The 24,594-nt window shown below is 40.8% G+C and overlaps 2 protein-coding genes across 3 annotated transcripts; both read left to right on the top strand.

Annotated features, from left to right (window-relative positions):
* Positions 1-10: 10 nt before the first annotated feature.
* On the top strand, positions 11-16,275 carry BBS7 (Bardet-Biedl syndrome 7). 2 transcript variants are annotated; one of them, XM_021554938.3, is made up of 19 exons: positions 11-115; positions 269-334; positions 1,529-1,591; positions 2,396-2,571; positions 3,140-3,326; positions 3,987-4,059; positions 4,980-5,096; positions 5,922-6,052; positions 6,657-6,741; positions 8,157-8,259; positions 8,839-9,031; positions 10,013-10,087; positions 11,164-11,229; positions 12,115-12,254; positions 13,218-13,382; positions 13,457-13,566; positions 13,675-13,778; positions 15,193-15,316; positions 15,628-16,275. In XM_021554938.3, the coding sequence occupies exons 1-19, from the start codon at positions 80-82 to the stop codon at positions 15,759-15,761; spliced, it is 2,148 nt and encodes a 715-aa protein (XP_021410613.2). In that variant the 5' UTR covers positions 11-79; the 3' UTR covers positions 15,762-16,275. The 2 variants fall into 2 exon arrangements, with proteins under 2 accessions (XP_021410613.2, XP_077639173.1); XM_077783047.2 differs by lacking the exon at positions 15,628-16,275 and having other exon boundaries at positions 15,166-15,316.
* An 890-nt stretch (positions 16,276-17,165) lies between these two features.
* Positions 17,166-24,452, top strand: CCNA2 (cyclin A2). The gene is made up of 8 exons (XM_085578308.1): positions 17,166-17,356; positions 17,461-17,695; positions 18,351-18,466; positions 18,782-19,005; positions 19,530-19,734; positions 20,505-20,618; positions 20,893-21,026; positions 21,411-24,452. Exons 1-8 carry the CDS (start codon positions 17,216-17,218, stop codon positions 21,460-21,462), a joined length of 1,221 nt encoding a protein of 406 aa, XP_085434434.1. The 5' UTR covers positions 17,166-17,215; the 3' UTR covers positions 21,463-24,452.
* The last annotated feature ends 142 nt before the right edge of the window (positions 24,453-24,594 follow it).

Genomic DNA, 24,594 nt, shown 5'->3' on the forward strand with positions numbered 1-24,594 from the left:
GCCGCCGCGCGGAGGTTGCCGCGGTGACGGGCGGCGGGCGCGCCGTGCCCGCGGGAGGGCCGCGCGTCCCGCGGGAGCGATGGAGCCCAGCCTGGCACGCGTGGATTACCTGCAGGTGGGCACGGCAGCGCTCCGGCAGCCCCCGGCAGCGGGACCAGGCGGCACGGCCCGCCGGGGCAAGGGGCGGCCGTGCGGCGGGGCCTGCGAGCGGCCCGGGGCGCGTCCCGGCGCTGCGGGCCCCGCTCTGGAGCGTCTCTTCCATCCACAGGTGGGAGTCACGGCGCAGAAGACGATGAGGCTGCTGCCCGCCTCCGGGAAGAAGTCCACGCAGAAGGTACCGACCGCCTGGTGCTTCGCTCCTGTCCTGTGCCTCATCCCATCGTTAATCATCCCCAGAGTTTCCTTAGATATAGGACGTCATAGGGAAAGACTGCAAGCCCATTTTGGGGGTTTGGAAAACCTTTTTTGTGGGGAAAAAAAATAGAAAAAAAACCCCTAATTTGTGATTGGAAAACTTCAGAACCGGGAAGGAATTTTTGTAGTTTACAGCGTTGCTGAAACCACAAAGGAGTTCCTCCATATTTCTCTATTCCACTTAAGCCTAGAGGAAATGGCCTGAAGCTGAGACAAGGGAGATTCAGGTTAGATATTTAAAAAATATTTTACTGTTAAGATGGTCAAGCATTGGACTAGGCTGCCCAGGGAGCAGGTGGAGTCACCGTCCCTGGAGGTGTTTAAGAGGTGTCTGGATCTGGCACTGGGTGGGTGCCATGGTTTAGAGGTTATAGTAATAATGACAACTTGATGGTTGAACTTGATGATCTTAAATGTCTTTTCCAACCTTGAGGATTCTATGAAATTTTTTTTTTTTAAGTTCTCCTTAATATAAGTTCAAATTAAGGAAACCTTGTTAGGGAAACTCAATAGAAGTAGCTGATTTTTTTTCAGTAATAAAGTCTTAGTGTGAAAACACAACTTTTCCCAAATACATCTTCACCTCATGGTTGCTGACATTTAAAAGTAGAAACAGGAAAAGGATTGCAAATGCCTGTACTTGAACTGCTGTTCAATATCCTATCTATAGCATTTTATATAGATCTTAGTATACTTCCGTATGTAATTAAGTACTCTAGAACTTTGAGTCCTTAAATAAATGAAAATATCATTAACATTATAATAGAGGACTATTTACGATAGCATGTAGTGACAGGACAAGGGGAAATGGTTTCAAACTCATAAGAGAATAGGTATAGATTAAATAGAAGGAAAAAATTCTTTCCTCTGAGGGTTACCCAGAGAAGCTGTGGCTGCTCTATCCCTGGAAGAGTTCAAAGTCAGGTTGGATGGAACATGAGCAACCTGGGATAGTGGCAGGTGTCCCTGTCCCTGGCAAGGGATTGGAGCTGGGTGATTTTTAAGGTCCCTTCCAACCCAAACCATTCTGTGATTCTGTGAATACAGGAAGAGTATTATTTAAAACCACAGTTGTGTGTGTAATAAAAAATAACAATGTATTACACTTTTGAAGGTGGTTGTTGGAGATCAGGATGGGGTCGTTACGTGCTTTGGCATAAAAAAGGGGGAAGCTGTGGTAAGTGGAAATGTTCCATTTAAATTTTTATTTTTGGAATATTCTTTCCAGTGAACTTTGAAAGTTCATTTTTTATTGATGTGGCAAATAAGATGCCAGTGGAAGGGGTCTAGGTAGAGCTGTGGCCTGATGCCTAACTGTGGTGAGGGCATGCTGATCTCATGCCTGATCAAGCACAGGATTCTCCACAGTTACAGTCAAAAACTAATGTGGAAAAAAAACTTAACTTCTATTAAGTTTGGCTTAAGCCTGAGTACATACACAGTTATTGTAACAAGACAAAAACCTGCAGAGATTTATTAAATCACCTTAAGGATTTGAACAAACTGATTGCTTTTTATGCCCAATGCAATAAAACTTTTTTTTTCCATGGGTTTTCTTCTCCAGGAAGTCCATGGTCAGCTCATAAGTATTCTATAGCAATACAAATAAATCAATGTAGACTTCTGGAATAAGAACGTAACATGTGAGAGGGAGGGAGTGTGTGTGTGTTGTTCTTTAAAATAAAAAAACAAACCACAAACAAAACAGCTGACAGCAGTGCTGAATTTTTCCCATAGATGAATTAATAACAATGAAGTAATGAAATCTTAATTTATTGTGTTTTAAAGCTTTTTGTATGTATTTACTGATAAAATGCTTGATTGCTCTGTGATTCTGAAGATAAATATGCAGATTATTTTTGTCTGTGTACAATCCATTGCATCTTAGTTTTGCCAGAAATTGTAAATTTCCTATCCTTTATGTTAAAAGATTACTGTAAATATGATATTGTGATGATGAAAATTGATTTTCTGTTGACAGCCAGTGTTCAAGACGCTACCAGGACAAAAGATCTCCAGACTGGAGCTGGGAGGAGCTCTTAATACACCACAGGAGAAAATTTTTGTGGCTATAGGATCCGAAGTCAGAGGTTTCACAAAAAGAGGGAAGCAGTTTCTTTCCTTTGAAACTAACCTTACTGAAAGCATCAAAGCTATGTATGTATGATATTTTGCATTTTTTGGCAGTTATAGCAGATTGTTTGTTTATGATTTTATGCATTAATGTTAAGCATATTGTGTAGGTGACACTAAGTGCTAGTCCAGCTTCAGCTTGTGCTGTAACCTGTTGGAGGAATTTGGAATATCACAGAGAAGTCTTGGAAGTGTGGGGGGAATTGGGAGTGGTCTGGACTCATTGCACTCACAGCAGTGCAAAATCTGAGTGAGCAGAGCTGGGGTTATTGATACAGTGCATCCTGTCCACACAGCTCCTGGAGCAAAATCTCTTTTGGATTGCAGTGTAAGATGCTGCCATTGACAAATCAGCATAAAAATTATAGTAATGAAATTTCTATAAAGATATTCTTAAGGATGTACCTGAAGACAAAGTAGAAATGTGAGAGCTGTAGAAACCACATGGTTTTAATATTTGTAAGGAACTCTAAAAGCTGGAACAGCTTGCAGGGCCCCATATTACCTTGGAGCTGTAAGCATAGTAAGGCATAAAAGCATAAAGGACTCCTACTGCAGCAAGAGGCTACAGGAAGTGTTTTCTTCTCCTCAGGTACATTTCAGGAGCAGATCTCTTTCTCTGTGCAAGCTACATCTATAACCATTACTGTGACTGCAAGGACCAGCACTACTTCCTGTCAGGAGATAAAATCAATGATGTTCTCTGCCTTCCTGTAGACAAAGTGAACTGCATCACACCAGTGCTTGCATGTCAGGACAGAGTGCTCAGGGTGTTACAGGTTAAAATGCCCCCTTCTTTATGTTTTATGTATGGTTCTGTGGAATTGGACTAATTAATAAGGGAATACATATCAGCATGGCTTAAACAGGATCAGGATCAGTACACTGTGCCTTACTTGGTAATGCTGCTGCTGGTGCATTCCCTTGCTGCTGTTTTTCGAAAGGAGAATCATCATAAACTTGTAAAAAATGAGGATTAATGAAACCACTATAGACAGGCTTTGGAATTCATAGGTGGAAGTTGATGACAAATTGGTCCCTTCTAACTAAAAGTGCTCATTTAATTTCCTGAAGGCTTTATCACTTTGGGAATTCTTGCTCTCATAAATTACTGTTGCGACAAGTCTTGAGTGATACTAAGGGGTTTAACATATTAAATTGCCAGCTGAGTTCCTGGATCATTTAAAATTATAATAACACGTTTCAGGAGTCCTGTGTTTTATTTGTACAAACTTCACCCTGTTTTTGGCTTAGACATGGTTTTCCCATAGGAGTTTGAATAAGTAAATCTTACATTTTATTATGATCCATAATAATTTTGTCATTGTGGGACTTTGGTTTGGTATGTGGCTGGTGTTTTGGAGGTTTTTGTTGTTGTTTTGGTTGTGAGTGTTGTTTTTTTTAACAAATTCATTTGAGATTGTTCTCTTTGTCTTCAGGGATCTGATTTGCTGTATGAAGTAGAACTTCCTGGACCACCTACTGTTCTTGCTCTGAGCAATGGAAATGGGGGTAACAAGACTTAGAATATACACAAAATTAATAATGCTATTTTACTATGTTTTCAAGATTTTGTAGCTTGTCTTTGTTAATTATTTTGTCCTGATTTTTAAGCCGATTTTAAAAATGCAGCAGAAAAGTGACTATGCAAGGTAATTCTTTACGTATAAGTAAAAAAGACATGACTGTTTTAGACAGTTCTAAATTATATTAACATTCAGTTGAAGACATCTTACAGCACTAGTGAGATCTGAGGGGTCTCATTGTGTAAAAACAAACTGGACTTTTGGGGGCCATGCCCAGGTTTTGGGTTTGTATTTCCCTTACACGTGGATTTCCATAACTGAATACATGGATGGACAAGAATATTGAGTAGAGTTAACATAAACTGAGATGGGAAGGTTCAAACTTAAAATAGTTTTGATCATCCTTCTTGCTAATCTGCTCTAACCTCATTGAAATCGCTTTAGGGTGTTAATCTGGTGCTTAATTTAGTTTCAGTTAGATTGTGTGACAAACATCCTGAGCTGGTTTGGAAAAGTAGTTCTTTATTGCTGAATTTTTGGCACAACATTCACTGCTGGGTGTGTGTTGTGAAAGAGTTCTCTGTTTTTCTTCTGTAAAGTCCATTGAATAGCCTTCATACTTCAGCCTAACTTTGCTGAAATCTATAGTAATAGATTCTGTCTGGTTTTTAGGCAGAACTCAAGTGCAGGGGTGCAGCCAAACACAGAATAGTGATAACCCCAAGGAAATTATCAGGATGAGTGCAGTTTTCATGGATTTGTTTTTAGGTTTGAAGCCTGACAGTTCCATTGCACATCACTAATTCAGTGTGTCCTTTTACCATGGGCTGCAGAGTGTAACTACCCAACATTTTTAAAGTCAGTGTGCTTGATTTTATCAATTCTAAATTCAGTTTCTGTGCTCAGGTGATTCTGGGGAAGAAATTGTGTATGGGACTTCTGATGGGAAATTGGGTGTCACTCAGATTACTGGTACCAAGGCAATACCAAGGTGGGAAATTGGAAATGAAAAGAAGAGAGGAGGTATGTATCTCAATTTCTCACTCTTTAGCTTTCCCAGCGTACCTGAGGCTTTGTTAAGGGTAGGGTAATCGGGAAATCTTATTCATAGATGACTTTGGAGACATATTGTGATTATGTGATATTAATATGACTGAGGACTCTTTCATTCTCCTGATTTTCTGACAAATAATTTGAATCAGTTTGTCTTGCTTTGGATTTTGTGTTCATATTATTTCCAGGATTTTATCAAACTTTTGTTCTTACACTATTTTTAAAGTGGTGTTTGTAAAACTGTGTTGATTCAAATACGATTCATTGAGATGTTTTAAATTTTTCAATTTCTAAGCGTGTGTATATTTGGAAAATACACCTGTCAAATTTTTCAGACGTTCAGTGTTTTTAAGGTCTCTAAAGTGTCATAATAAAGGGTTTTGTTTGAAGGTGGACTATGTCTCCACAATAATTGAACAAAACTTTCCCAGGTTTAGCATTGGTGTGCTGCTTTTGGAACATCTTTTAGCCCCTACTGCTTTGTAAAGGACAAGATCGGGAATGGAATGTATAAGTACATTTTTATTTAATTATAAGATTTATCATCATGTTATTTTCTTAAAATGCTTCCTAGTATGTCCTTAGTCTTTCTGTGAAATATGGAGCCAAAAAAGTAACCTTGAACCTGAAGCACAGGGTAGGGACTTCAGCCTTAAGGACTCACCCAGAAATCTCATTATTAACACCTTAAAAGCTGGCAGGACTCTCTTTCCATGTAACTGAGTGTGACCTGTGTATTATTGTATCATAAACTAATAAAGGTGAAGCAAATGTCTTTATTTTCTTCTTCATTAGGTATTCTGTGCATTGATAGTTTTGACATTCTGGGAGATGGAGTTAAGGAATTACTTGTTGGACGAGATGATGGAATGATAGAGATTTATAGCTTTGAGAGTGCTGATGATCCTGTCCTTCGACATGATTATGTAAGTCTTCATACTCTGCTGGAAAAGAAACATTAATTAAAAATAAAAATCTGTATTTCAAAACTTACATGATTGTTACTGCTAAAATATGTGGGTTTTTTTTTAATTTAAGAGGTTTGTAACATTGACAATATGAACTTGAAATCAGTATGGTAACATGTAAGAACCATGTTAGAACCAGAAAGTAACATGTAAGAACCAGAAAGTGAAGTGGTTGTGATTTGACCAAAAATCAAAATAATGTAGAGACTGTGTGTTAAAGTTTTGTCTTGGTTGACTGCTGGGTGAAACCTAATACAGGGTTGCTCTCTGAGCGAAAAACCCAAGAGTGTTGTGTGTAGTCTGTGATTTACAGGTTAATAAATGGTATTGCCAGGGCTTCACTGAGCATAATTACTTTGGTTATCAGTTGTTTAAAATAGTAATTGGATCCAGAGGGATCATTTCACTTCACTCAGGTTGCTAATTTCTGATGGAAAAATACTGTCTATCAGTGTTTTGCTTTCAGCTTTTCAATATGTTTGCTATGTGGAGCAGAATCTTCTAAAAACATCTAAAATTAGTGCAGTGATATTTCACTTTGCTTGAATGTGTTTATTTGAAGGCTTTATCAGAGAGCATTGCATCAATCCAGGGTGGCTGTGTAGGAAAAGATGGCTATGATGAAATTCTAGCAGCAACATACTCAGGTAAGCTTCATTCACTGACACAATATATGCCATGTGTGGTGAGGTGATATGAAGCAGGTTACGTTGTTAGTGCAGCTCACATCTCTTAAAATTTTGTGATGAAAAGACCTCTTCTAATTTAATATTTACACTTTAAAAAAATTTTCTACACTTAAACTGGAGATTTAATATTTTAAGGTATTGATCATGTGTAACACAGTGGCTGACTATATTTTGGTGTAAACTGCTGCCTTAATGTGATGAATTAATGGGTATGTCTGAAGGAATTATTTATGATTTTTTACTATATATGAAAAATGTTGATATATAAGCATGTTTTCATTTTATTTCTTCTATCTTTTACATAATTTCATTCATTTTCAGCTTCAAAGTGCTTTAAATGGGGCTGATTTTGATTTTAGGAGGAAATAAAGCTCCCTCATGTGAGGCATCTCAGTAGCTCCTCTGTAAGTCTTGAGCTATTGGCCTGTCTGTGACACAAGCCATGATAAACATGCTGCATATGTCAGCTGCTGGGTGCTAAAATATTGCTAATTTTCTTTCTTTAGTTACCTTCAGTGCTAAAATTTAACCTATTGAAACTGCTTGTAATGAAAATCATGTCATTTGGCAAGATACAATTCTCAGTCAGTTACTGAGAAAAATGGTGTTACAAATACCTCTTTTAAACATTTTTGAGTGATCAAAAGACCCTTGCACCTGATCTCATATGAATTGGTTTGGTATGATTGGCTGTACTTAGTACTGTTGCAGCCTAAATCCTTTGTGGCTGCTTTTAGTGGAAGTGTAAAGATTCATGGATCAGAGAAGAAAGGGAAAAAGTGAAAGCCCATGTTCCTCTGTGGGCTTTCAAAGGTGAATTCTGGAAGGATGCGCACTAGACTGATTTTGGCAGGGAACCAGAGCTATAAACTCCCATTCATATCTGCATATCATGCCTGATTTATCAGAATATAATCAATTAGTATTTGCTTTTAGAAATAAATCTAATTTAGTAAGCAAAAGTATAACTTTTTTCAAGCAGCAGCATCCAACTTTTTAGCCCACTGAGCAGCAACCAGTTTGCTGTAAACACATTGCACAGCTTTTGTTTTGTTTTCAGTACTGACAGTAATTCAAGTTTTATCAGAAAAGGAGAGGTGAGAAAAAAATCCAACTACTCAGTTAAAAACTGTTAAAGAAGAATTTATTGCTCAAAGTACTTAATGAAAAAAAAGGTAATGTTTTCCAATTTAAGCATGAAACTCTTAAAAATGGTACTCAATGTCTAGGATTAATCCTACAAGAAAGGATTAAATTTGGCTCAATTCTCTCTACCCAGTGTGTGGAACAAGCATCACTCCATACATACAATAGTTGAGTATAGAATTTTCTTTTTAGCTTATAAGGAATATAAACTTCATATATTGGTTTAGGCTGGCTGACAGGACTGACTACAGAACCTGTCCATAGAGAAGTTGGATCAGGTGAAGAACTTAAATTAAGTCAAGAAATGCAGAACAAGATTTCATCCTTAAGGTAATTGTGCTAGAAAGAAATTTAAATGGAAGAATGGAAATGTTAAAAGCTGAAATATCATCTCTCCTTCCTATCTCACTGGATTTTCTTTATCACTAATATATCTAGAAGTAGAATTAAACTTTTTCAAAGTAGAAATGAATAGCAGCCTCATTTCACAGTCTTTTCTCTCTTGCCTTCACATGATGATGTCTTAATGCTTTCTGCCTCAGTATCAGCAAGATAAGATTCCTTTCTCGCTTGCTGCTTTATAGCTTCTAAATGATGGCAGGAAAGAAGTCACTACCATATTAGTCAAAATGCATTGTACTCTTGAAGGAAAAAGTTTGTCCTTTCCTGTGTCCCAAAAACCCCTTGTGGTAAGGAACGTGTAAAATCCATATATCCATGTGTTAGAGTTTATCTTCTATCTTTTATCTTTGCTAAGTACATCTAAGGGGAGTCATCAGTCGCTTCTGTCTGGAAAATTGAGGACAGGAGATAAACATGATTGCCTTGCACATTTAAACTACTTAATTTCTAGGGTAGGTCTATAGCTGCCTTTTTTCCAAGACATTATGAGTGGTTTCCCTTTTCTAGGAATGAATTGGAACAATTGCAGCTAAAAGTACTTCAGGAACGGGAAAAATACCAGCAGTCCTCTCACTCCAGCACTGCAGTTTCCTCAGTACCTGCCTTCAGTGTGAATGACAAGTTCACACTGAACAAGGATGATGCCAGCTACAGCCTAATCTTGGAGGTGCAGACAGCCATAGATAATGTCTTGGTACAGGTCAGTGGGGCTTTGTTCTTGTTGGCTTTCTTGATACATAAATAAAACATTCAGAGACTTTCTAGTCCATAAAGCCAAGTTACAGCATCTTAAGGACATACTTGTTAGGGAGCAAATACAACAACTTCATATTGAGCAGAGCAACTGTACATTACTAAAATAGACCAAAGTGGCTGCTGTAGCAGATGATTTCTTTGTAACTTCGTGTTTGCTTTTGCATGTCCTAATTTAAACACCAATTAAATGAGGTGCACATCCTCACTCACAAGTTAAGTGCCCTCTGTAGTGGAAAATTAATTTCAAAATGTTATGGGCCACCTGTTAATTTCCAGTGTGGAACAGCATCTGATTTGTGTGCAGTTGGGGAGAAATAGTCCAGCCCATTACAGCAACCTTAATTAATTATTCCTCCTACTGTATCAGCTGAAATTAATGCCATCTTTGGTAGTCAGAAAGAGTAGCAGTACTGAATTACCTTATTTTGGGAAATGCTTGAGGAGAAAAATGTGACAAGGAGGAATTTATGAGGTGATTTTTCTATAACAAATGGGAAAGAAATATTGTAGGATTTTATTTTTCACTTCTTGATAAAAATCCTGTTTTTATTAAGGATGTTACAGAGCAATGCTAAGTTACAGCTAATTTGCCACCATATAATATCAGATGTTTCTATAGCTAAATGAGAAATAAGGAAATTGTTTAATCTACCCTTCATGTCTGAAAGACACTTACAGATTTTACACTGAGGTTGTGGTAAACCTGCCCCCCAGGAGTTCAAGACTCTGGAAGGGAATAAGAGAAAGATCATCATGTTACTCCAGGATTAAGTAGTAAGCTGCATGTCTGTTAGGCTTCTGCCTCTGAGATGAAGCAATCTCATTGCCTCGCTCTCCTTACAAAGCTTGATGACAGAGGATAAATGCACTTGGAGCTACTCAGGAATGTAACCTCTTTATTTTTCCTTCCTCCTGTATTCTGCAGAGTGATGTCCCACTAGACTTGCTGGATGTGGATAAAAATTCTGCCGTTGTTAGTTTTAGCAGCTGTGATTCTGAGGTGAGTGAAACCGAGGAGGTGAGGTCTGTAGAGATGGCGTGATGGAAACTCTTCATATTGCGTAGTAAAAATAGAACTTGGATGTATATATCTCTGATTTAAAATACATGCAGTTAAACTACTCATCTGGTAATTGTGGAGAGCACAGCTTCATTAGAGACACTGCAGCATTAGGAGTTATAGGCAGGTCCTGATGTAAGGCAAATGTAAATATGCAAAAATATCTGCTGTCTTCATTTTTTTCTCATTCCTGGGGAAGATTGTGAGAGACACAATCAGTATTGCTCTCTTCTCTGGATTTCATAGACTCATATACATTTACTTCCTGGCAATTTAGGTGAAGAGTGTTACATTTCTTAGTTAATTTCTAAAAAATAGCTTTAGAATGTGACAATTCTGCTGTGTGGGGAGTCAAATGTTTGCATGCTTTTTTTTATATGTAATAACTACAGATTTAAATAGTTACAGCATTAAAGTTGACACAGAGGGCCAGGGAGAAAATCCTGGAATTCCCTTAGGATTTATGAAAATCTTCTGTAAAATCCTTTCCCTTCTAACAGTCCTTTATTTTTAATTTAAGAAAAGAATTTGCATGTCATTGTTCTGCCCTGGAGCTCCCAGAAATCAGCTTTTTATTTTAGGTTTTGTGCCATTTGTGATGATTAACTTAGCGCTTTTTGGGGTGTATTTTCCTGCTGAATCTGCTTTAGTTTTTGAATGTTGAACTAATTTTGTAGATAAGTGGGCCAGGTTGACATGCATTTTTCAGATGAAAAGTAGGTATCTGTGTAATCTTTGTAGAGATATTAAAGACTGTAAGAGGCATTGGCTGTATTCTCTTAAAGAGAGATTTTTATTTTTTTTAACCCTATCATAATTAAAACTAATTGGAACATTCAGGGGAACCAAGGATTGCTTCTATGCATTTAACTCTTGTAAATAGCTGTACATGCATAGCAAAAAACTTCACTGTAACATAGCTACAGTTAGGTTAAAACAGACCAGTAGAAATTTTGTGAATCCACAGACCTGTTTTGTATTATTTTCCTACTTAGTTTTCTTTTTCCTTTTTTCAGCCAAATAGCAACTTTCTTCTTGCAACTTACAGATGCCAAGCAAATACTACAAGACTTGAACTTAAGGTAAAGTGCTCAAAGATATGTTCCAGAAAATTAATGGTTAGTCCTAGTTTGGAATGAAGAGTTCTCTACATGGATCAGTCCAATTTCTACTCCTTGTTTTTTCCTGAGACCTTCTAATCTGGGGCTTGTGTTTCTTTTTATTTGTCTTTAGGATTTCTAAGGGCTTCTAAAAATATGTCAGAGGAAAGCCTGACATCTTTTTGAGTGTCCCCAAGATGAAAGCAGTGGGGACACCACAGATTGGGAAAATATAGGATTCTGAAGGCAATGTGTGCAACTTAAAGCTGAGGGAGGTGTGGGAAAGAAAGCTTTGGCACTGTATATTCTCTGAAGTGTTTGAAGGAAGTTACATTGGGAACTAACAAGGGAATATAGGCTTAATTTGTATTTTGGAGAGGAAGCAAATCCTGTCATCCCAAGTGTATTACACTTAAAGGCATGTGGATGTTTTGGAGTTTATTTTTAAGGATGCACAAAATTCACATTTTGTAGCAACCACCACAGATTAAGAAAATCCTCAGCATGCACACAGGTGTGAGGTTTTCTCTTTTATACTGCAGCATCCTAATCTGATATGTGTTTAAGTAAAACTCTCAATTTTTGAGGCTTTTTATTTTAACTGATCAGAAAATGAGTTAGAGGGTGTTATTTTATTAATATTTAATTCATCTAATACAGCAGCGCTTCACTGGACTATGCTTCATTTAGTTTTAAACTCATCTGCTTTAATTATAGTGGCACTATCAAGTAAATACAGTACTATAAATATTCTTGAAATATGAGAGGCTTTCTTTAACATAATTTAAATAGTCACTACATTTCCAAACAGTGGTAAAATAATCTTTTCCCTTTTCTCCTCTGTGGGTTCTTTTTTCCTCTCTGCAGGTTCGCTCCATTGAAGGACAGTATGGGACACTTCAGGCATATGTAACTCCCAGAATCCAACCAAAAACCTGTCAAGTTCATCAATATCAAATTAAGCCACTTTCACTTCACCAGAGAACTCATTCTATTGATCAGGACAGGTATTTGCAAAGAAAAATCAATGCCTTTTTTCACTTGGAAAAAATTACACAAGGCAGCTGAAACATTTGCTCGGTAAACTTGAGTATGGAATTTCTAACCCCTAACATACACTTTTGAGCCTGTAGTTCCATTTCATTGATTTCCTAATAGAAATTATGGATTAAATGGGTTCCTTGCCACTCTTGTTTTGGGGCTATTTTTCATTTTACTGCCCTGAGTTACAGTTCAGCCCCATTTGTTAGTACAGCTGAGGGTGTGGTAGAAAAGAAACTTTCTGTAGGTAACTGTGTCTTTTCAGTTTCAGCCTCATTCTCTGCTCCACCCTTTTCCGCTATTTTTTTTTCTCACAGCTTGGCCCCAAAAGTGAGGCAAGACATTTTTTAGCTTTATCTCTCTGTTATAGGAATTTTGTATTTTATATAATTTCTGATGGATTTTTGCCTACCTCACTAACATCTCATATTGCCTCCAAGGATATGTTTGTTCAAACCAAAACTGAAAGAGTGAAGTGAGATACCAAAGGCTTCAGTGTGCAAATGAGCTCCACTATGCCTTGTTCTTGATAAAAATGCTACACCTGGGGTTTACAGCACGGGAGGCTCTTAAGGCTCTGTCTTAGTCATATTTGCTCTTGTCAGTTATTTACCTTTGTCCAAAATTTCAGGTTTAACAACTTGCAGTGGGACATCAAACACTTCCAATTTGGCTTTTTTTCTAGTTCTGACATGCCTAGTGGGAGGTAAAACTTGAATATGCATGTAGCTTTGCATTTTGAAGTACAGAAAAATAGCTGTAACCTGCAATATGTGTCTGTACTTAGGGAGAGACCTGATTTTTTTTTTTACAAGGTGCTGATTAAAAGGAAGCCACCACGTGGAACTAAACTTTTTTTTACATGGACAGTGTCCCTCCTTCTTAACTATTAACTGTCCTTTTTCTCTTTTAATTTCACAATGTCACAGGCCTATGAATACACTGATTCTCAAAGGCCAGTTCAGTTTTGCTGAAATTCACTCCTGGGTTGTGTTTTGCTTGCCTGAGGTGCCTGAAAAGACTCCTGCTGGAGAGTGCATCACCTTTTATTTTCAGAACACTTTCCTGGGAACACAGCTGGAAAGTACCTACAGGTAAAATACAATTACTAAACTTAATGCATACATGTGTGTTCAAGTTTATTAATTTAAAATTTCTTCTTCAATAGAAAAGGTGAGGGATACTTTAAATCTGACAACATCTCTACAATATCCATCCTCAAAGATGTGTTTTCCAAAGAGGCTACTAAAAGGAAGATTAATCTCAACATGTCATATGGTAAAAATTCTTCTTTATTTTGTTGTCCTTCAGTTCATTTGTTATTCCCATAAATGGAGTATGTAGTACTCAACTTGCTTGTTGGTGTTCTTTTTTACTCTCTGCTAGATGTAAATGAAGAATCTGTGAGGCACACATTAAAGCTTATCCACCCTAAATTAGAGTATCAGCAGCTGCTGGCCAAGAAGGTTCACTTAATAGATGCTTTGAGAGTAAGTATCTGAACTCTTGGGGTTTGATTTTTATGAAGGGGCTATGCTGTCAGACTCCAAACCATGGCTCAAGTCAGGTGTGTGTCATGTGGGGATCTATTCCCTTAGATTAAATTATGTATTTTAAGTGTCTAGAAGACAATTTTCTTCAAGGAAAATTCTCTTTCTTGGTATCTAACTAGTGAAACACGTGTAGGATTACTGAACATGCTTAAATTGGATGGTAGAAGGGCAGCCAGGTTTATCTAATGTTCTCTCCTAGCCTGCTGTTATTTTCCAGCTCCTTCTGTCCCTCTTCCAACAAATATTTACAGGTTTTTTTAGGTCACCCAGGCCAAATGCAACTTCTTTGCCTTGGAACTTCATCCCAGTGTCTCATAATTTTTAAATCATCTGCTTTTGAATCTTCCTGTTAATACCTTCAATAGGTTTTAGGAGGTACCACTTAGGCAGCTTGTCTCAATTCTTGGACTTTTTTTCCAACAACCAGGATTTCCCTGTGAAAGCTCAACATGATTGAGTTGGTATTTATTATTTAAAGGGTGGGGAGGTGAAAATGTTGAACTAGTTCTCTTTTGTCCTTTTGGGGGAATCAAATACTTGTCAGAGCTCTTTAGACAGTAGAAAAGCTGGCTGCTAATGAGAGCAGTGTGAATCTTTATTATCACTAAAAGGGTTTTACTTGGGCTTGGTTTGGCAAACCAGAGATGTAAACAATAATAGAGAATTTATTCTTATGCATATTGTGTTTCTGCAATAATAATGGTGTTGTACATCTTGCTTGTTTTAGACAGCAAATCTTCGACAAGTTTTTTGGTCACTCATTTTTTGGATGATAACTTTATTGACAGGCAGTAAAATAATCTAATGGTTGATGAAAGCTGTTATCCCAGCAGACTCACAGTGCACAAATAATTACCTCTAGTCTAGAACAGAAGTGCCTTTCTCTGGAGGATAAAAAGATCTATACTATCAACCATCCCAAACTGGTCTGCTGATAGTCTGAGGCTTCTTAGAAGAGGCATTAAAAACTTTTTGCTGTCACAAATTGAGTGATATTTTCCGAGTTTACTTTTACCTTCACACTTCATTGAGTGCTACACATTCTTAGGAATTAACTTATTCTAAAAATGAAGGTATGATCAAGTCTGCGTGGTGTGTTCCTGTTCTGTCTCAGAGCTGGAAGCTGAAATACGCAGGATTTTGAGAATCCAGTCTGTGAAGTGACATCTGGCATTCCATTAGAAGACTAGAAAATAAGGCACTCTGAAAATAACACTTGCTAGTTTAGAAGGGAATTGTCTTCCTTTTGAAGTACTTCCTTCTGACGTATCTAAGCTTCATTTCTTCTTACTTACCTCCTCTTATGATACTTACCTGCTGCTAGCTCTTACCATATTAAACTGTCTTTGAGGAATTACAAGTTCATGAAGGCAACGTGGACTTCTTGCTCCCAAAATACCGCAGCATTTTGGAAGAGGCAGATCAGCTGCTTGAGGAATACAAGAGACAACCTGCACATCTCGAGAGGCTTTATGGTTTGTTAACAATTCAGCTTTATTTAAATGGGGCTTCATGGTCAGAGACATGGCTGAAATAGACAGTTGCTTATATTTAGATTATACTTATCTTTATGGACATGATTAAAGATTGTGTTCAAATTCAGGATGGCATTTAAGAATGTATAAAAGTCAAGTGGCTTGCATTGCTTACAATTAAACTGTTGTTTAAGATGTGAAGTTTAAAAACTCTTCTAACAACTGAAATACTTAGTACATAATCATAAATTAAAAGTAGAGATACCTGCTACTGAAAATAAATAGTAATTCCTGGAATTTTACTTTTACAGGTATGATCACAGATCTCTTCATAGATAAATTTAAATTTAAAGGCACCAATGTGAAATCCAAAGTTCCTCTCCTTCTGGAAACTCTGGATGGCTGTGATCAAGATGGATTGATCGCTTTTTTTGATGCTGCCTGACAAGGAAAAAGGAGAGTAATTTTTCTGGTTTTAACCAAGGCATTTCAGTATCAAGTCAAAAACACTTTTACTCTTTTGTTGTACTGTCAGCTCCTAGGTTTTATTCATATTTATTATCATATTGTATACAGTAGTAAACTTCATATAAGCTGTTGTGTATGTTAACTGTATGCAGAGGTTTTATGTACAGTGTTAATAGCTCAAGAAAGATCAGATGTAAATACCAAATATCCTTTTGGCAAAAATGTTTTCACTACTGTTTAAGACACTGGAATAGCCTGTCCCCCAGCTGTAAGAATGGATGAAGAAACTTGTTTCCAGAGGCTTGGATGGATTTGGAAGACATCTGTGTGTTTAAGCTGTACCTAACGTAGTTTTTCCTGTTGTGTTGAGAAGGTGGTGTGAGAATTTCACCAGACTTAATGTAGCTGGTGTGTGCAGAGTGGGGAGAGATCCATTTAAAGCCACATTTGTTTAGTAATGGATGGCATTAAACTTCCTCAGTGCTTCTCCAGCCTCCCTGTGCTCAATTTCAAAACTCCACCTACTTTCTTGCTTGGTTTTATTTAAAATTAGAAGTGACGAAGCAGCCAGTAAAGAGAGATCTGTTTGCAAGGAAAAAAGATCAACGCCATTTAAGTGACATAGAAGTGACCTCTGGGATCATCAAGTCCAACCATCAACTTGTCATTTTCACTGTACCCTGTAAACCACATCCCCCAGCACCATATCCAGACACCTCTTAAACACCTCCAGGGATAGTGACTCACCCTAACAGGTAATTTTTTGACTTGTTGTCTCATCTGAGGGTGAGGAGGCCCTGGCACAGGTTGCCCAGAGAAGCTGTGGCTGCCCCATCCCTGGAAGTGTTCAAGGCCAGGTTGGATGGGGCTCTGAGCAGCCTGGACTAAAACGAAAGGTGGTCCCTGCCCGGAGCAGGATGGTTGAAACACGAGTACCTCTGTGGTCTGCGATTCTTTGATAATGGAAAGAGTACTACGGTCTCACCCCGAGGCCATTTCCTCTTGTCCCCTCAGCAGGCACCTCACTACCCCCTCCTTTCAGGGAGCTGGAGTGATGAGCTCTCCCCCCGACTAAACCCCCCGCCCCCTCCTCCACCTCCCGGCACACGTTCACGAGCCCAGCTGGGCAGGCTCCAGCTCGTTTCCCACACAGGTTTCCCGGCGGGAACGCTGGAGGCTCCTCTCTCCCCGCCGCGGGCGGGCGCGGGGCCTGCAGTCGCTCCCCGCCCCGCGCGTCCGCCCGTGTCTGTCCGTCCGTCCCTCTCCGGCCGCCCCATCCGGCGCGGCCGTGACGCCGCGCTCGCCCATTGGGCGGTTCAAGAGTCGCGGGCTACTTGAACGGCGCGGGCGGCTCCAGGCGCGCCCGTCCCGGCCCCGCCGCTCCGGCCGCGCCGTCCCCTCCGCCGCGCTGCCCCCGCTCCTGCCGCGGCCATGCTGGCGGAGCAGGAGAACCAGGAGAACGTGCCCCCGCCGGCGGCCGGCAAAGCCGCGGCGGCGCCGCCCGCCGCCGGCACCCGCGTGGCGCTGGGGCTGCTGCGGGGAGCGCACCAGCGCGCCGGGGTCCCGCTGCAGGTGAGGATCGATCGGCGGGAGCGGGGGGATGCGGAAGGGGCAGCGCCGCTTCGGCGCGGCGGGAGCTGTCAGGGGCCCGGCGCTGACGGCCGCTCTCCACACAGGCGGCGCGGGGCGGCTGCGAGGGCCACGGAGCGGCGGCGGGGCTGCAGCAGCACCAACACCAGCCCTTCTCCATCCATGTGGACGAGCCCGATGGGGAGCGGGCGCCGCGGCGGCAGCGGGGCGGCCCGGCGGGGCAGAAGGAGGAGGCGGCGCTGGGGCTGCGTGCGGCCGTGCGTGTGCTGGGGGAGCGGCGGCCCCTGGCTCCCCTGAGCAACGCCCTGGAGCTGAGCTTCGGTACGTGACACCCCGGCCCTGCTGCCAGGATGCAACAGCTCTTCCATGCGGCTGAGCCTCTGCGTTCTTATCCCCTGCTATTTTAGGCCGTTGTATACTTCGTTACTTTAGTACCTCATGAGAGAAGCTAGATTACAGACAAAATCAACCCATAAAGCCTTGCCCTTTGCTACCATTACGGAGTTAGAAGGGGACTTTACCCAGGCGGATGCCAAGATGTAAAAGGTTTTTCTGCCCTGTTTTGAGCCCTTACCAGTATGTGAAAAATGGGAACTGCCAGATCCATCTTCTGTAGCACATGTCTGAATATCTGGGGGCTGATTTTCCTGTGACCCACTTATGCAGGCTACAAAAAGCTCTGGCACGCCTGCCCCGTTGTAAACCACAATCTAAGCTTACAGGATCTGCATCTATGTTACAAGGTAACAGAGCATGCACTGAGCACTACATATTTGCAAGAGAGTTTTCCATCTCTTTATTCTTAGCGGGAAGAAGAGAAAGGGGAAGGGGAACCTTCCATTTTGCTGTAACATTTCACTTCCATAGAGCCGCCTCAAATCCCAGTCCAGCTGAGTGAGCCTGCACAAGGTTCCCTGTGTTGTGAGGAAATGATGTGATGGTGCCCATTTTAACATGGCTGTTATCCTCTGCCTAGATTCCCCAAGTATTATGGATATTTCAATAACCTCAGAAACAGAAGAGAAAGCACCAAACGTTAATAACGTGCCAGACTATATCAATGAAATCCATACGTACCTGAGGGAAATGGAGGTGAGCTGCTGTCCTTTTTTTATTTGCATACAGCCCACAGGGGAAGAGTTTGGGGTGGAGAAATGTATCTGAGCATGAGTTATCAAGACAGTGACTAAATTAGAGCTTGCTAGAAAGGGAGAAATAAGAGCACGGGACTCGTTTATTGTGCCATGCACAAGCTGGAAAGCAAGATTACAGAAATAGAACTTTCTGATCCTAAATTCACCAGTGTTTACTTCTGATTTGTTAAACTGTGATAAGCGGAGTTTAAACAGTTGCTTCCCTAGCAGCACGTGGTCCAGCCTCAACTTTATCTGTCATCTAAACCTACAGGTGAAGTGCAAGCCCAAAATAGGTTACATGAAGAAGCAACCTGATATCACAAACAACATGCGGGCTATTCTTGTGGACTGGCTGGTGGAAGTTGGAGAAGAATACAAATTACAGAACGAAACCCTGCACTTAGCTGTAAATTACATTGATAGGTTTCTTTCTTCCATGTCTGTTTTGAGAGGAAAGCTTCAGCTTGTGGGTACTGCAGCTATGCTGCTCGCATCGTAAGTGAAATTGCTTCATTTCCAGTTCCACCTGCTGGTTTCATACAGATGGAAATCTTGTGGCTGTTCCGTTGCCTAGAGCAGAACTAACTTGGGAGGGCTTCACACTAGGATAAAAATCGGGAGTTATCTACCTAAAAACTTGGCAGTTACCTTTGAAGTTTGCCCCTAAAGTGAGGATCCATTACTTCCAGCTGCAGCAGCTGGCATCTAAAACAGTATTTGAGGAAATATACATAAGGCATGTGAAAAGCAAGTTGTGCTTGTCCCAGTTACTAATTTAGTGGGTTATTCTGGAGTTGCAGTGACTCCAGGTACTAAATTCCTTAGTCCTAAATTATCATGCTGTTGTAGCTCTCTAATTTCAAATCCTAGTGATTCAAGAGCTACTGAACCAACTGCAGCAAACGTGTTTGGCACCAGTGCCCAGCTCCTTGCCAAGTCAGAATATAAATGAGCATTTCATTAAATGCTGGTGGTTTTCTAGTACTCAATTATTTACTCATAAACATTTCTCCTGACAGAAAGTTTGAAGAGATCTACCCTCCTGAAGTAGCTGAGTTTGTCTACATCACAGATGACACCTACACCAAGAAGCAGGTCCTAAGGATGGAGCACTTAATTCTGAAGGTTTTGTCATTTGACTTGGCGGCTCCAACAATCAACCAGTTCCTCACCCAGTACTTCCTACACCAGCAGACAGATGCTAAAGTGGAGAGCCTGTCAATGGTAAGTAGGAATTCCTAGCTCAGCCCATGTAATTAGAGAGTTTTATTGCAGGTACTTATTGCACATATATATATATATATATACACACACACACATATATGTATAATGTATAGACCTTATGAATTGTGCTCCTCCAGAAGTGGTGCCCACTGCTGGAAAGGAACTCCTATTGCCACTTTCTGTCTGGGATACTCCATTCTTATCAGAGGCTGCCACTTGGCCTGGCTCAAGCATGCAGCCTTACTCAGAGCAGGCAGAGATTAATGAACTTGAAATTGGGGCTTGATGCACTGCTAGGATACATGTTTCCCTCTCTTATCTACAGTTGTCACACCTACCCCCACATGCTTTGGCAAAAAAGGACTTTTAGTTTGGTTTTTTTCCTCAACCAGCAGCAAGCTCTAAATCCAGAGGCTAATTTCTAGAGCAGAGCACAGATAACATTTCAGCTGTAGTTAAAGTAAATCCTAGCTATGTGGTAGGTACCAGAGGGCCTAAACACAGGCCTTTGTCTCGCTGTGCATAGGTCAGACCCAACTACAGGATTTCCTCTAGTTCTTACGTATTTGTAAATATAAAATGTGCTGGGAAAGCATGTGTTGGGAATGCTGTTTGATAGTAGCTAACAGGAGGCGCTTAAAGAGAAAGTAAGGGGGAACTGATAAAAGGTGTCTTTCCAACTGATGGCAGGATTGGAAACTCAAGTTAGGGTTCTAATGCAGATGTGAACTTTTGGAAGCAGATGATTCCCTTTTTCATTTCCCTTTCAGTACCTGGGAGAGTTGAGTCTAATTGATGCTGATCCTTACCTGAAATACTTGCCATCAGTTATTGCTGCTGCAGCATTTCATCTGGCAGATTACACACTCACTGGACAAACCTGGGTATGTAGCACTCCAGCATGGGCCTTCACAAGCCTCTGTGTGTTCAGTGTATTTGTACACAGTTCTGAGTGCTGGGCCTGGGCTGCAGGAATTGTAGCCCTTTCGTATTCCTAGGCTGTTAATGAGGGATTGCTCCCTGTGGCATTTGAAAAGTGGGATGGGGGGGGGTGAGGTAAATATGGTTAAACAGGAAGCTAAAAACTACACCACTGGTGATCAGCATAAATGAACGGCAACGTTCAAATTTCCCTCTCCCTTTCTTTTTTCCCCTCAGCCTGAATCCCTGTGCAAAGTAACTGGCTACACTCTTGAAGACATCAAGCCTTGCCTCATAGACCTACACAACACCTACCTCAAAGCAGCCCAGCACACACAACAGTCCATAAGGGAAAAGTACAAGAGTACCAAGTGAGTATCTGTGGAGGTGTTAAAGTCTGAGTTGTCCAAGCATGTAACTGCCTGGCAGGGTATGGAACGTATCTTTTGAGTTTTCAGGCAGATTCAACTAACCAAATTCACCTCTTCAATGAGAGAGTAACAACACTCCCTGAGGTTTTTACATGGTGTTCTGTTGCTGCCTGAACTGTCAGGTAGAAACTGGAGGAATTTTCTTGGCATTCCTACAGTTAGTGATACCTAATGCTCCCGAAAATCTGTGTGGGGCATGGCAGCCAACAAGCCCCAAAATATTTCCTGCCTGGCGGGAAATGTGCTTTGCTGCAGTTATGCTGCTCTTTGTGGCAAAGAGGACTTGAGCAAGATGACATCCTGCTTCTTTTGTTCCCTCTCTAGGTACCATGGAGTATCACTCATTGACCCACCAGACACACTAAACTTATTGTAATAATCAAGAGACTGATCTTTTTAAGAGATGTATATTACCAGGAAATGATGTACAGTTTTAAACATGGTTCAGGATTCTAGATATGATCACTCAGAATATGAATACAGGCTTTGATGACTTCAAGTATGAAGTTTAGTTTCATGTGGTTTTAATGTAAATCTTTTGTACATGCAATCTTGTTAAGAGTTTTAGCTGTGTTTTTATCAAAATGTTCTCTTCAGGCACAGAATTAACCATGCAGACCACGTGAAGTCTGAGACTGCTTATCTAATTATAGACTAAATGTTAATATTAGAAGTGCATTATTATAGTAGGGCTTTTTCTCCTTCTGGGTAAGAAAGATTTGGTCTCCACAGAGTATTGGTAGCATTTTATACTGTCTAGTTTAAACTGAGACTTTAGAATAGATCCAAAACATTGCCTTAATGGCTACAAAACTGGAAGAAACTCTATGGCCACGAGGAGAACTCCTTGCTGGAACCGACTCATGAGGCTCTTTAGGACGTGCCCCAGTTGCTGTATAATGCAGTGCCAGATCTTCATCAGGGGAAAAGGCTGAAGCTCTGCTGCAGGGACTGCACAGTTAAAACCCCTGCACCAGCTCATACCTCATGCTTCCACTATGCAGAAAATGGTCTTGCTGTCAGTATTTTCTGGTCCAAGTGCAAAACCGATACTAACCTAAACCCATGGAGTTCCCACTGATGTGTTGGCTGTCCCAAAAATCCATCGACGCCTACTGAGAAAATCGGTCTGCTTGCCTTGTGCCTCTTGAGGAGTGGTGGAGGGATTAAACTGCAGTGGGTGAACTGCTGCTCTGTGGCCTCAAGAGCAGGGAGTGTCTTCTGACATGGATGGGCTGCATGCAGAACAGCAGGAATCCCGTACGCCCCTCACACTTGGGAGGAGCTCCTCTTTGGCACACAGCAAAAATGTGCCATGATTTTGCTTAGCTCTGGAACTGTTACAAAAGCAAACTGGCATTCAATGAGCATTAGATCAAGTGGATGTTTACCCTCAACCTGTGTAAATGGAGTGATGCTGCCCTGTACCGCTCTGTTTGCATGTAAAGCAGCGAGTGCATGGAAGTGGGCTGAATTGAGCCATTTTCAGGTTGGCTAATAAACAGCTTTTGTATCTGATGTTAGTGGTCTTGCCAATAGCTTAAAATCACTGAGGGGTAGTGCTGTCATCTTAAACTGGCATTCATTTCTAAAGCCTTTTGGCAAGGGCTGCTCTGTGAAACCTGTGCCTCTTCGAGTTGAAGTTGAGTCTGCGCTGTCTCTGGTTATCTGCGCACCCAGCAGTATGAACTCCTCCTCACAGCTGTTAGGGTATGGGCTGTTTGAAGTATTTTTTTTTAAATCGTCATCTCTGTCGGGCTGAGCCTAGCAGTTAATGAGAAATAACTCTATGTCTTACCGCAGCAACTACAAAGTTACTACTCTGCCCCCACCCTTGTGCTCCTGCCTGAGCCTTCCCCGAGCCACCACGACTACAAAACCAATAGAGACGAGTAGTGGTCAAAATTCTGGTTGAAGCAGCAGGAGCAGCCTTTTTGGCCAATCTGATCTTAGGATGCACTTGGACTTTTATGCGTGTTCTAATGGTTAATGAGCTGCTTTCCACTGGCCATCAGCCTTCTAGATTAATTTCAGTGGGCTGCTGCCGAAATGCTAAAATGAATTTGGGACAGCCTGTGCAGTGTATCATGTCTGGCGCTTGGTCTTGGAAATGTTTTAACCTTGCAGGAGAGAGAGTTTATATAGGGAGGAATGTTTTTCACTGTTTGTGACCTTGGAAGGGTAACTAGCAATGTTGACTGGTAGCAATTACTTGAAGGTAACAAGCTCTCTTCCTGGGAAACTGGGTTCTGCCTTCCCCTTCCTTTCTGTGGTGCATTCCAAGACCACTGAAAAATATCAACATTGGAGGGGCAATTTAAAGGAAGCTTATGAAGTATTTTCTCCAGAAAGGGAGCAAGTAGCAGTACTTTAGGTGAAAAGACTTCAGTGGGTTTTAGTATTAATTTAGTGCTTCATCAAAGAGCTGTGCTCCAGTTTCAATAGAATTTGTGCCCTTACTGTTCCCATAGCAGAGAAAAATTCTTTCATGCTCCCTGACCTTCACCATTATCAACATGACTTCCTCTGCAGCCTAACAAAAAATCTCCAGTCAGGGGCTGGCATCTCTGTCCAGCATGACAACGTTCCTCCTTCCTCAGGGCAGCTCTTGCTTCTGCTATTAACTGCTATCTTTTTCCACCTTCTCATTTTCCAAAGTTATTATGGCAAAATTCCAGCTTTTGCTTCTAAGCCTTGAACAAAATATCCCAGGTTGTACTGTACTACTGTTAAGCCTATCCAGGTTAATTTCTAATCCATTCCAACTAAAGGCTCTAAGGAATATAGGGATGTTACGTGTGAAGAAGGGAGCAACAACAGTGCAAGAAATACTGTTCTTTTTTCTGAAGAAGTTTACAATCTTGTAGTACTCCAGAACTAAGAAAGAACTGCATCTTCACCCATTTTTGTACTCGGAACAGTGACTTTGGGTTGGAAGAACTGACACTAAGAAAATGCACTGGTTTAGCTCCTGGAGATAAGAAGCTTTGTGTGTTGGTCTCCTCCTGAAAGAGCACAACTTGAATCACACTTTGCCTGGCTGGGAGGAATGTTATATACATTTGGTTTGGGTTTTTTTACATTAACCTGATTTGGGGAATGTAAAACCTGCAACAGTAACTTCTCTCCTGTTCATAGCTCATGTAACACTGAGGTCACCTGTAAAATAGCCCTGCTTCACTCTGTAAATACGTGTGTGTTTCCAGGGTCACTTGTTTGTAAACAAAGTGCCCAGATCAGGCATTTTGCAATCCTCCTTGTCTCTCTGTTTTGCCTGATCCTAAATTCACAGCATAACTCTCTGCCTGTAGTTCAAGAAGCATTCCTGTCTGTTGCATGTAATATTTAATTAAACTTTTAAAGAAATTCCACTGCTTAAGTTCTGTGCTAGTTTCTGAAGTCCATGCATTTCTGGTGATTTTCATACAGAGCAGTTTGAGTGCAAGGTAAGATGTGGAGTAACAAGGACAAGAAGGTTTTAATCACAGCGCATTGATTTTCCCCTGTG

The sequence above is a fragment of the Lonchura striata genome, chromosome 4 (genome assembly GCF_050655825.1).
Source record: "Lonchura striata isolate lonStrDom1 chromosome 4, ASM5065582v1, whole genome shotgun sequence".
NCBI lineage: Eukaryota > Metazoa > Chordata > Aves > Passeriformes > Estrildidae > Lonchura > Lonchura striata.

Coding starts and splice junctions, on each gene's coding strand:
- CCNA2 (XM_085578308.1), top strand. CDS start 17,216: ATGCTGGCGGAGCAGGAGAACCAGGAGAACGTGCCCCCGCCGGCGGCC. Junction 18,467..18,781: donor CGTACCTGAGGGAAATGGAG/GTGAGCTGCTGT, acceptor CTAAACCTACAG/GTGAAGTGCAAGCCCAAAAT. Junction 21,027..21,410: donor GAAAAGTACAAGAGTACCAA/GTGAGTATCTGT, acceptor TTCCCTCTCTAG/GTACCATGGAGTATCACTCA.
- BBS7 (XM_021554938.3), top strand. CDS start 80: ATGGAGCCCAGCCTGGCACGCGTGGATTACCTGCAG. Junction 4,060..4,979: donor TCTGAGCAATGGAAATGGGG/GTAACAAGACTT, acceptor TTCTGTGCTCAG/GTGATTCTGGGGAAGAAATT. Junction 8,260..8,838: donor AACAAGATTTCATCCTTAAG/GTAATTGTGCTA, acceptor TCCCTTTTCTAG/GAATGAATTGGAACAATTGC.